The sequence below is a fragment of the Thermobia domestica genome, chromosome 14, assembly GCF_964235325.1.
Source record: "Thermobia domestica chromosome 14, izTheDome1.hap1.1, whole genome shotgun sequence".
NCBI classification, from domain to species: Eukaryota; Metazoa; Arthropoda; class Insecta; order Zygentoma; family Lepismatidae; genus Thermobia; species Thermobia domestica.
The window spans coordinates 70,442,486-70,454,633 of NC_137467.1; the positions used below are offsets into that span (position 1 = coordinate 70,442,486).

The following is a 12,148-nucleotide window of genomic DNA, read 5'->3' on the forward strand; positions in this document are numbered from 1 at the left end:
TGTGCCCGATGAAGAGAAAATGAGGACTCAGGATCATAATGAAAAACATAATCATTCGTCGTTCCAAAATGTGGAGCATCCAGCATAAAAAAAAGTAAGTAAAAATCGTAAAAATGATGAGAGTTTTTAAACCCTGGATTTCATGCATACTCAAAGCTGTCCTCAGTGTGTTATATGCGGTAGAGTTTTACTTAATAGTTCCGTTGCCCCTGCAAAATTACGACGTCATTTTGAAATCAATCATCCTGAGTTTTAAAACAAAAATGTTGATTTTTAAGAGAAAACGTCGTGAGTTACTAAATTCAGAAAAGAGCTTAGCTCAGAATCATTTAGAATGAATGAAAAAGCAACAGAAGCATCTTTCATTGTACGGGCACGGGCAGGCGAAGCCCACACTACAGGCGAGAAATTCGTAAAACCTTGTGCAATTGACATGGTTAACTTCATGATAAATGAAAAATCGGGTAAGCAAATGTCTTTAATGCAACTTTCAAATGACACAGTCGCTTGTCATATTGAAAATATGGCAGGTTACATAAAGGAAGGGTTGAATCGTCGGCTCAAGTCATATCCCTTTATACTACAAGTAGATGAGCCAACCGATGTAGCAGGTCTGACTGTTCTGGTTCTGCTTGTACGTTACCATTATGAAGAAACTGTGGAAGAAGAAATGCTATTATGTAAATCCATCCTATCTAATGCATCTGGGTCAGAATTTTTTAGAATTATTAATGAGTATTTACAGGAAAATCAGATACCATGGGACAACTTATGGTGCGAAGGAAATAGGAAAAACAGCTGGAGCTGTTACAGGCTTAAGGGAAGTGACGAAAAATTGCAAAAGTATTCATTGTTTATTGCACGGTCAGGTACTGACCATAACGATGCTACAGTCCCTCAACAACGTCCTTGATGAAGCTAACACTATCATAAACTTTATCAAGTCAAGAGCTCTAAGTGAAAGGCTCTTCAAAATTATTTGCGACGACATGGGAATCCTTCATCAATTCCGAACTAAGAGATGAAGTAAGAGTTTTCTTCATCGATCATCACTTCGAGATGGAAGAACGTTTGAGTGATCAACAATGGCTGTTTAGACTTGCTCATCTAGCTGACATATTCGTGAAAAATGAGGTCAACCTGTCTCTTCAAGGAAAGAACACAAATGTTATTTACAGCAGAGGAGAAAATCACAGATTTTGAGCTCTGGAGCAGAAGTAACCCTCAGTGTGAATATGACGTTTTCTGCATTGAAAGATTTCCTTGAGGAGAACGTAGGGAATCTCTGAGAATACGATGATATTAATAATAAAAGAAATGTATTGAGAATTTGCAGCATACTGTAAATCAGTATTTTTCAGAAAAAGAAAGTGAATATCATCGTCAGTGGTTGTAAAATTCATATGACATCCAAGGAAAGCTTCCTCGCCTCACCGTTGATAAATACTAGAAGCTAATAGACCTGAATAGACTCGATGTCCGATTCATCCCTTCAAGAAGCTGATATTGATAGATTACTGGTGTCAGTTGACAAAAGAATGTTTGTGTTATCGAAGAAAGTTATTCAGGTGCTATTTCATTTTGTAAATACCTATTTCTGTGAAACTGGATTTTCTATGTATGCGTCCACCCAAAACAAATATCGAAACAGACTGGATGCGGAACCAGATATGAGACTTTATCTTTCCGCCATAAAACCTGATATTAAAGAACTCTACAGGCGCAAGAAACAAGTGCACTCCTCCCACTGAAGTCTCAGCACATGTGGTGTTTTGTGACATTTCGGAAATTAGGTTTTCATAAACACTTCAAAATATTAAATTATTGCAAATATGGTAATTTTTACACTTTTATATGCACATGAACTCATGTGCATATAAAAGTGTAAAAGTGATATATTTATAGTAATTTAATAATTTTAAGTATTTATGAAAAACTAGATTCTCGTATGCATATAAAACAGTTTAAAAGTGATCATATTTGCAGCAATTTAAATTTATTGCATTTTAAAATAGTAGTGTGATGCTAACTTATATAATAAAACCATATCTAAAGAAAGTGATTTTCTGTTCAATGACAGTGCATAATAGGCCTATATGACATTACTATTATAAATTGCAGAATAATTTAATGTTATTTTGGTGGGTTCCAGCATTTTATTTTGGACGTGAAAGGGTTCCATGAATGAAAAAGTTTGAGAAACTCTTATATATATATATGATATACATGCCGTCACGTAATTGCTTATAATGTACACAGGAGCTTTTTCAAACTCAGAAACGGTCTAAGTCTACGTGTTCGGCGCTTTGATAGTGATGAGTTTGGTTAGTTAATTCGTTTTTTCTACTCAATCGGATTAATCACGACGGCAAGAATGAAGGTATGAAAAATGAGAGAAGTGAAGAGACACACACAAGCAGCTGTTTGCGAGGGAATATTAAAAATCAAGGTAAACAAGGGGAATAATAACATTTTCGAACTTGAAGTAGTTGTAGACAGGGTTGAATCCAGGATTTTCTGACGAGTAGTGCACCAATAATTACCAAAATAATCAATCACACTGAAGCTCTTCAAAGTGACATGCGACGATATTGTTTATCCCTGAAAACGCTGATACATACAACGGGGGGAAGGTATTTTAAAAAGGTTCGCAAATGTTTTTTTTTTTCTTCTCCTGGCTTTTGTTTTCTTCCTCTATTTGACAAATGTTATATTGTTTTGCTTGATGAATTCTTTGCCTTCAACATCAAGAAAATTGACTTAAACAATTGCCTTTGCAAAGATCTACTTTCTCTTAAACCCCAAACGGAGAAATAATGGCAGAAAGTTTTGGAAAGTTTTGGAAAGTTTGGCTATATTCACTCCTAGCTTCTCATTTTAGACAGTATTCTATATATTTACAATGAAGGGGAATGCGCGTGCACCGGTGAATCCCCCTAAATCCGGCAATGGTTGTAGAATGGGAGCTTAATAGGTCAGAACTTAATCCAACGAATTTCGTCTTTTTCAAAGACTGATCACTAAAAGTGATTTTTTTTATTCCATTGACATATGAAATGCTTTCAATTTTAAGGAATTCATTGGGATCATTTCTCCATCAACTACTTGTATCGCTAGTATTTTTTTTCTGTCTATCTATCTACATTCAAAGTGTGTGTCTATGTGAGTTAGTGTATTTCTAATAGGGATTATGTTAATTAATAATAACCTTAAACTCAGAATTTTCATTCATTAAGAAATTCAAACACATGTAGTAAAATATTTTGGATTTTAAGTACAAACATTGGACATACCTCCATTGATCAATATTAAGTAATTCACCAAGAAGGCTCCTTCTGAACTTCCGTTACATTTCACAAAATATTTTTACCGTAAAAGAATTGAATTTAAAATGCTATTTGTGCGACCACATACAGAATAAAATTACAAAAGTTGACAATTATTGCTGGAAATTGATGCTGTCACCCATTTCGAACATTTTAAAAGCACATAGTTTCTAACGTATTGAAATTTCGTTTCTCATTGATAGTATGAAACACTATAAATAGTTATATATTTCCATTACCGTTCTGCAAGTGCATTTGTATACAACCAAAGGTAGTTTTGCTAAGTTTAACAAAACGTCCAAAATAAACCTCTTCAAAACAGCTCGTACATATAATGATCGCATTTGGTTGTTGCAATGGTCTATGTAAGCAGTATGCAACAAAGATGCTTCTCTTATTTGTAAAAAAAAAAAAAAAAGAAAAGAAAGAAAGAAAAAAAGAAAAGAAAAAAAAAGAAACAAAAAAGGTAACGTGAGTCTAGAAGCGTCGAATTGTACTTCGCCCAAGCGCCGAAATCTCTAGCTACATCTCTGAACGTGAGACATAAAACTCTAAGATTTCATTTCATTTCTAACAATTTGAATATTCTTAACTCGAGCCTTCAAAGTACAATCGTCACTGTGCTTTCTACGCTAGACAAGGGAGAGACAGCAAGAAAGAAGTTGGTGTAATTGTTTGAAGTAACTAAAATACGATTCCTTTCACACACTGAGTGATTTCATCGACTTCAGTGGACAATACCCTCTTCTACTGATGTTGCAGAAAATATAATTGAATATTTGAGGTCATTGGCGTCTGAACTACGTTTGTACTGTACTTTCCGATTTGTTCTGAAAAAAAAAAAAATATTAGATGAAAATCCCCTTTTCAGACTCCGAATACGGATTTCCTTCTGTCAAAAAAAAAAAAAAAAAAATACTTATCGAACTATCTTGTAATTCGGCGTTGAAAATGTTATTTCCTCCTTTGGTTCCAGTATAAGACTGTTTATCCTAAAATTTTCAAAAAGGTTTGTAAATATCTGTTGCCATATTCAACTACATAGTGTTGGCCACGAGGCAAGATGAGACTGAACAGGCACTTAGCCAAAGGGGGACCGGACCCCCCTTCCCTCTCTAGACCAGAAATGTAAAAAATTAAGGAAGGATGAAACATAATGAAATGAGAAAAAGAAAGATCAGCGTTAAAAATAAAAAGCTACAGGAAGCTTTTGGTTACTCTTTCTTATGGGGAGATTTGTATTATTTACAATACATGGTGGCGAGATGAGCGGGATATCCTGGAAAAGTTAGGGAATTTGAAATTTCTAGAAAAGTTACGGAATTCTCAGAATTTCAGCTACTAGTAAGGGAGATTTCAAGCTTCCGAAAGCATAGTGCTTTTGTGTAATAGTGTGGACATTTTTTTATCATAATTTTTCGTCATCGCACCCTTGAATTTCAAATATGTTATTCCAAAAATAATTTCTGCTGCTCCTTTAACCTGTCATTTGGAACTGACAGTAGTTGACGGAAAAATAAAAACGAAAATTTATGTGAAAAGAAAGTTCTGTTAACATTTGATTCAACAGAGAAAGGGACGCAAATATTGTAAAATATTTTTCAATATATTATTGAGTATGTACTTTTCATAATAGTGAATATGTACTTTTTATAATAATTGAGGTCATAATGAAAGGAAAATTGTTATGTTTGAATGAACAGAGGAAGGACGTAAATATTGTAAAATCTTTTTCAATACGTTATTATTATTATTATTATTATTATTATTATTATTATTATTATTATTATTATTATTATTATTTTACTCGAGATTTTTTCAGTTTATTGAAATATTTACCAATATATCCTAATTTTATTGTCCTAACAAATCAATAAATGTTGATAGTAAAATAGTTTAGATTGATCGAGCTCCTGGGCCTTCAGAATTTCATGTCACGACCCCCCCCCCCCCGAAATCCTGGCTAAACGAACCAATATATGTCCCAGTAAAATAGTTTAGAATGATCGAGTCCCTGGCGTGATGACAACAATATTTCATGTCACGACCCCCCCCCCCTTCACGAAATCCTTGCTACGTGCCTGGACTGAATATTAGTGTCGAGATACGAAACAAGACAGAGTTCTTCCAATCAAAACGTATACTTTTCGAGATGAGATTATCCTTTCTAGTGTAGTACAAGTGGCCAAATAACTTTGATTAGCTGAAATTGGCTAAGGTCATTGATCACGGTCACGTGTTATGATATCATAGGCTCAATTCGGGCTCTGGTCACGCGGTATGACGCTATAGGGTCATATGACCTCCAGGTTATTGACCTCTACCACGTGGTATGATGTTACAAGAATGGTGCCTTTTTCAATTCGGGAGGGTCTGTCTGTCCAAAATACATACCTCTTGTTTAATTGGATAGATAAAAAAAAAATGCCAAAAATTGAAAATTTCGTTGTTTTTGACGTTATTTGTTCTCTATAATGGGTGTTTTTGTCCTATAGGGGGTAACCCTCCCTTTAATAATTATAAGAACCAGTTACGTACCCCTATGGTTCTTTTAAATGGATGTGGGGTGGGCAAATCTCAATACCCCTTATGTTTTAAGATACGGTGTTTGTGATCCTTGCCTATACAAGGTGAGGCAAATAAAAGTGGCCCGGAGAACAGAGTTCCAGAGTACAAAGAAACAGCAAACGAAAGGAAATAGTTCGCTACCTGCTATAGCAGATGTTGAAAATGACTCCATTCATCTCTTGGCATTTTTGTGCTCTCGTCAGCAAGTCGCAGGAGGCAGATCGAAGCTGGGCTGCAGGAATTGCTTCAATTTCAGCAGAAATGTTCTGCTATGAGGATTGTTGTGATACACCTTAGACTTCAGGTTTCCTCACAAAAAATAATCGCACATTGACAGATCAGGTAACAGGGGTGGCCAGCTAGGGCCGACACCAGACTGGCCTCTGCTGACAATTCTGTCAGGAGTGAAGATTGTGTAAGTGTGATCCACGATTCGGCGGACTGTATAGGGCAGTTGCTCCATTCTGTTAGAAGTAACTTAGGTCTTTTCCTCCTCCGTCACGTGATGTGGTTCCATTCACGTCCAATCGTATCCATTCGTCCGGACCACTTTTATTTGCTTATACATGCTTATCCTATGCTTATACATGAGTGCTTATGGACTTATTCTCTTTGGTGACTATTCAGGATTAAATACGTCCCCTGTGGTTCCTTTGATTGGATGTAAGGTGGGTGAACCTTGTATTCTTCATTTTTTAAGATGGATACTTATGGTCCTATGCTTATGCATGGGTGCTTATAAGCCTATAGAGGTTACCTTGCTCTCTTCCATAGCTATTGAAGACTAGTTATCGACACTTATGACATGACTTATCGTTCTGATAGATTGTTGAAGTCACATGGCTCAGATCAAATAACGCCAGGCCCGCAGCCAGTTCAAAAATGTAGCGGGCCTGGTGTTTATGGGCCTTATTTGCGTCTACTGAATTTGAATATGAGACATATGGATTAGCACTTTACTCCTACAAAGTGCAACTATGCTTAAAATCATCATACATAATTTTCAGTTTTGGTCCTCCGTTAAATAGTAGTGCTTATCTTCAGACACTAGCTAACTGAACTTTCTTTATGCCTGTGGGGGGAATGGTGATTCAGTGGTACAACGCTTATGTCTGTTGCATGAGGTCCCTGGTTCGATTCTCGCACAAGTAAGTTTGTAGTGGACAACATCGTGTGCATGGGTTGTCTCAGGGTACTCTCTCTTCCTCCCACATTTTCATTCTAACGATTCTTCCATCATCATTCACTTGCAATAACACCAATCTCCCTTAGCCTAAGGGGCATAATCATGGGACGTTAAACTGGAAGATTTCATTTCATTTCATCCATATACGGATTATACAGTACTTCACACCTATCACGTGTCATTACTACTTTTCTTCACGTGTCTCCTCACACCTTCCTATCACGTGATATGTTGTCATATGGTTGAGTACCTAATAGCCAATAAAATGTTTTCTTTGTATAATAGGGTAAAGTGGGGTACAGTGAGACACTTTTTTTCCGTAAGTAACAAGCCTCATTACTGAAAGGGACGCTAAACTCAAAATCAAATCAGTCAACTCCACTGAGACAAATTTATTGAGTATGTTTGCATTCAATGAAATTGCAATCCTTAGCCTTGGTAAGAGCTTTACAGATTCTAGGCATTTGTTTGATTAATTTATTCAACTTTAGCGAAGCTTGTGACTCCAGCAGCTCTGAAGCGCCTTCTAAAGACTTTCAGTATTCATTGGCATCTATTCATGAACTTTTCTGTCAAATTAATCTTACAACAGTTCGATTGGTAACAAACCCCGTGGCTGTGGCGATTATTCCATTTGTTAGTGATATAAGCATCTTCTTTGCTTTACAGGTAATTACCACATAGTTCGGAAAAATGTTTGAGATGATAATCCTATTGTAGAACAAAGTTGTTGCTCCAAATCCGCGTTCCTGGTGGAATTCCACGCCTCACTTAAACGTTGTAAACACGTTTTTGTCGATTATTCCATTAATTCGAACTAAATTATCAACTTGGTAACCTGTAAAGCATCCCTAAACAGTGAGCTACCATCTCCGTGTCTTGCTGTAGGCATTACACGGTTGGGACGAAGGCGCTCTTCGGCACAACGAAGCATAAATTTCTAGCATTGGAAGATGAAAAGTTGGGATTTAGATTCGTCGGTCCAGAGTGCCCTTTTCCATTGTTCATCGTTCCAGTCTTTATTTTATTTGACCCAGGAACACCCTTTTGTAATGTTTCCTGTTTGAAGGAACAGTTCTTTACCGCAATTCTACTCCCAGGATCATAGCCTCTATAGCAGCTTGTAACTTTGTACTGTATACGCAGTGGTGCCCACCCCCCCTTATGTCGATGACGCACCCCCCCCAATTGTCTATCCGTAGGTGTTCTTCCATGAAAAAAATCTTCTTTTCGATTAATTTTACCCCCCCCATCAAACATATTTATATAGATTTTTAACCCCCCCCAAATATTTCAATGACGCAGTTTGCGTCATAGCCCCCCCTTGTGGGCACCCCTGGTATACGTGATTTGGATCAAAGTCTTTTTTTTTTTTTTTTTTTTTTGTTATTGATATAATATTTGGTGTTTACTTTCAGATCAATTTTGGGTACCTGCTAGTCATGGAGAACTTCCATGGGGAGCTGTAAAAGCAGGGAAGGATGAGGAGGGTAATGACATCTATGTCGGAAGAGCCAATCACAGTGGAGACCTGTTACCTGCAAAAGTTGTACCTAAGGATGGAGTAGCCTACGTCAGTTGGAGGGGGAAAGAGCTCCCCAAATATCAATACGAGGTATAGTCAAGTTAAAATTCGTTCGTTTGCAGCAGAACAAGATTTAATTGCATCCACTTCCAGAAGAAACATATGATTGGTCTATTAAGTATTGCTAGAATGTACGAATTCAATGACTGCTGTAGTCGTGTCAACTTGGGGGTCGCGAGAGGGTTTCATGCGGGTCTCAAACATCATTGGAAAAGATAAATATAAGTAGAAACCCGAAATACCGGAAAATATTTTTAAATATTATTTCGAATTGTGTTCTGATAAGCATATTTTACTTTTATACGTACTGTTAAGAACAGCCAGAAATAAGTCTACTAAACATTTTCAACAGGTGCAGAGTTGTTTAAAAACCAATTTAAATGAAAGAGGTACGATATGAAACTAATAAAAACTGCATATTGAAATACCAGAAAAATACAAATGCAACAAAACCTGCACATTGAAGTACAATTAAAATTGAAAACTAATGAGATACCTGAGCATGGTGTGATTTCACAAGTGCGGAAATGTCCAGTTCAATCTTCGTGACGCACATTATCAAGTCATCTAAAATACTCAATAACTTTTTTAACAACTGTCCATTTTTTTTAAACCAACATTAGGAATCAGTTTATTTTTATTTATTTTTTTATCATATGACTTAAAATTAAAGGAGTTATGAAGTTTTAAAATGTTCAAACGGCTTCATTTTGAAACAGTATGACGGATCGGATTCGATATTTCTAATATGAATGAACTGACTAAAGTTGGTTTTAATCCATTTGCTTTTGGGGAAGTTACTGTATCCACTATATATGTACAAGAAATGGATTCTACTATTATAGAAATAGATGGAAATCGTGAGATCTCCGCAAATACGTATATTAAAAATGCCATACAAGCTTAAACCAGAAATTATAAGAGGGTTGCTGGCAAGAGGATGTGATAAAAGGGGGGTCGTGATAGGAATTAGGTTGAGAACCACTGTTGTAGATAATACCAACTAAGACCCAGTCAATCAAATTAGGCCGTTGCCCTTGGATAGAAAGAGAATAATTTACGAGTGTTTGTAAAATGCTTCGTAACAATAACGTAGCAGCAGCGTGTATATTTTAGCAGACAGCTTTTGTTCCTTGTGCGGCCATTGATTGAAGTTAAATCTCCAAAACTCTAAATATTGGATCTAAAGTTTAGCCAAATAATTAATCACCTCACAGTTTCACATAACAGTGTGCGATTTTAAATACCTATTAGAATAGTAAGTTCACAACAACACTCCAGTGTGTTATTTGCTCGTGAAGACTAGCTAACAACTCTTGTATTATATGAGACATTAAAATGAAACAGAAACTGAACAGAAGGTTTCAGTTTAGGCTATCATGCAATATTTGTTATTTTGGTTTAATGTTAATCATCTCTGGTTTATTACTCATAAACAAAATGACAAGTTGTCTCACTGTACCCCACTATTGGGGGAGAGTGAGACATACACATACTTAAATGTTTCGTTCTCTATTACGAAGTTCAACGCATATCCAAAATCATCAACAGAAAATGATAAGTATGCCATTTTACGTTTAGTTTTACAATGTTAGCGGTTATGGTAACTTCAGTTTGATGTTATTTACGTTTACAGTAGCAATGCCCTGAACAACTGGAAAAATTAATGTTACGTACATTTTTTTTTTTTTTTTTTTTTTGCCAAAAGCTAACTATGATATTACTATCCAGCTTCAGAACCTTCCCAATATAATAAATGTTCTTTTCACAGTGAAATTCTACTAGAACATAATCATCCTCATTTATGTTTCCATGGTAGTCTTTAAAATCATCTGGGCCAATTTCAAGCAATAATACAATTTCTTCATCTGATGAAGAGAACTCGACCAATTCTTTCTCTACATCGATCGACTTCATAGTGAAAAAGGCGTCTCTTTTAATTTGTACTTGTTTCCTCTTTGTTGTTTTCTTGATGTTTCTTCCTCAGACAATAATTTCTTCTCTGGACACATATTTATTTTGTTTGAAAGAAGTGTCTCACTGCACCCCAATAACATATTATCAATATCAATCGTATTTCCTCGGAACCACAAAAAAGTTTAACTATTAACAATATGGTGATAAATATCGACAAATAATAAAATATCTCATGCTCTAAAATTAATCTCTTGATTTACTTTGATTTTTCAGACATAAAGGAAATACAGAAAATTTACTTTGCTTAATTGAAAATCACAACTCTATCAGCCTGTATCCTTTGCGTCAGCCGTTTGGCTACTAAGGTGACAGAGAAAGGTCAACAGCCGCATGTCTATGCATCCATCATTTTCAGCTTCATGCAGCAAATAATCAAGAAAAGCTCTTGTCTCACTGTACCTCACTTTCCCCTACCCATCACTAACATCTTTCTATACCTAAAATTGTGTCCTAATATGTACAAAGTTAAACTATTGCGTTTGGAAAGTGTTGTAAGATGTTGAGGTATAAATCCCTAGATATAGGCTAATTGTTTTACGATTTCATACATATTTATGTTGAATTTTGTTGTCTCGTCTTCTTCGTCATTAACGATGTTTATTAATTAGGTGCACCAGCCTTAAGCCAACTGTGCTAAATTGCGAAATTATTGAATTGCTTGTGTAATAATTGAAATACTTGTTTAATAGAATGTTTAAACATTTTAGAAATGATGGACTACGTCACTTGAACTTTTGGCCGACTTTCTAGTCGTATTGCCTGAAACGTATATTCAAGAGATTGAAACGAGGTAAAATTATAATTCTGCAGTCATGATTGGGTATATGAATTGTCAAAATCAGGTAAATAAATGAATAGTGACAATAAGGGTGTATAATTGTCAAAATCGGGGAGCAGTTCCAGCGTGATAAAGAGAAACAGTTACCCAGATGGTCAGGGTGTAAAATTTGGGAAAAGTTAAACATAAATAAAACGAAAATGTGTAGAATATTTGTGGATATATGTAGCTGTATTTGTTGTTGTGTAAATATGTGTGAACAGTGTAAAGTGTAAAATATTCACTTAATCCCCTCCCTCTTCTCAACACCATACTAGGGGATGTTATTACTTTCACGATCACCGCCGAACTTCCTTGAATTTTGTTTGTTGAAAGAATTATTTATAGTAGCAGTCATTTGAATTTTGATTGATTGATTATAACAATGGTTGAGTTTTAAAATATTGTTAGTATTCCATATTGCAAATCAAAGTAAGTGAAAGAAATAAGAAGAGATTGTTATCGACAATTATTTAAAATTGTTAACGGATTTAGCGATTTTTCATTAGCAAAGATGAGGGATTTTTAACTCAACACAAGTTGTGGCGAGTAGCAGCTTAGTTAAGTGTTTGGCAATAATGGTAACATAAAATATTATTTCGATAGACTTGTAATATTTCAGCAAGCGAAGTGTGCAAACTAAATTTTTAGCGTAAATTTTTTAACGATTTCTTTAAAATTTTCCAATT

General features: G+C 35.5%; 1 protein-coding gene across 1 annotated transcript; it reads left to right on the top strand.

The window, feature by feature from the left end:
- Window positions 1-334: 334 nt before the first annotated feature.
- On the top strand, window positions 335-913 carry LOC145669862 (zinc finger BED domain-containing protein 5-like). The gene has a single exon (XM_081738208.1). The coding sequence runs from the start codon at window positions 335-337 to the stop codon at window positions 911-913; it is 579 nt and encodes a 192-aa protein (XP_081594334.1).
- Window positions 914-12,148: the final 11,235 nt, after the last annotated feature.

Excerpts from the sequence above, each read along its gene's own strand:
- LOC145669862 (XM_081738208.1), top strand. The coding sequence starts at position 335 with ATGAATGAAAAAGCAACAGAAGCATCTTTCATTGTACGGGCACGGGCA.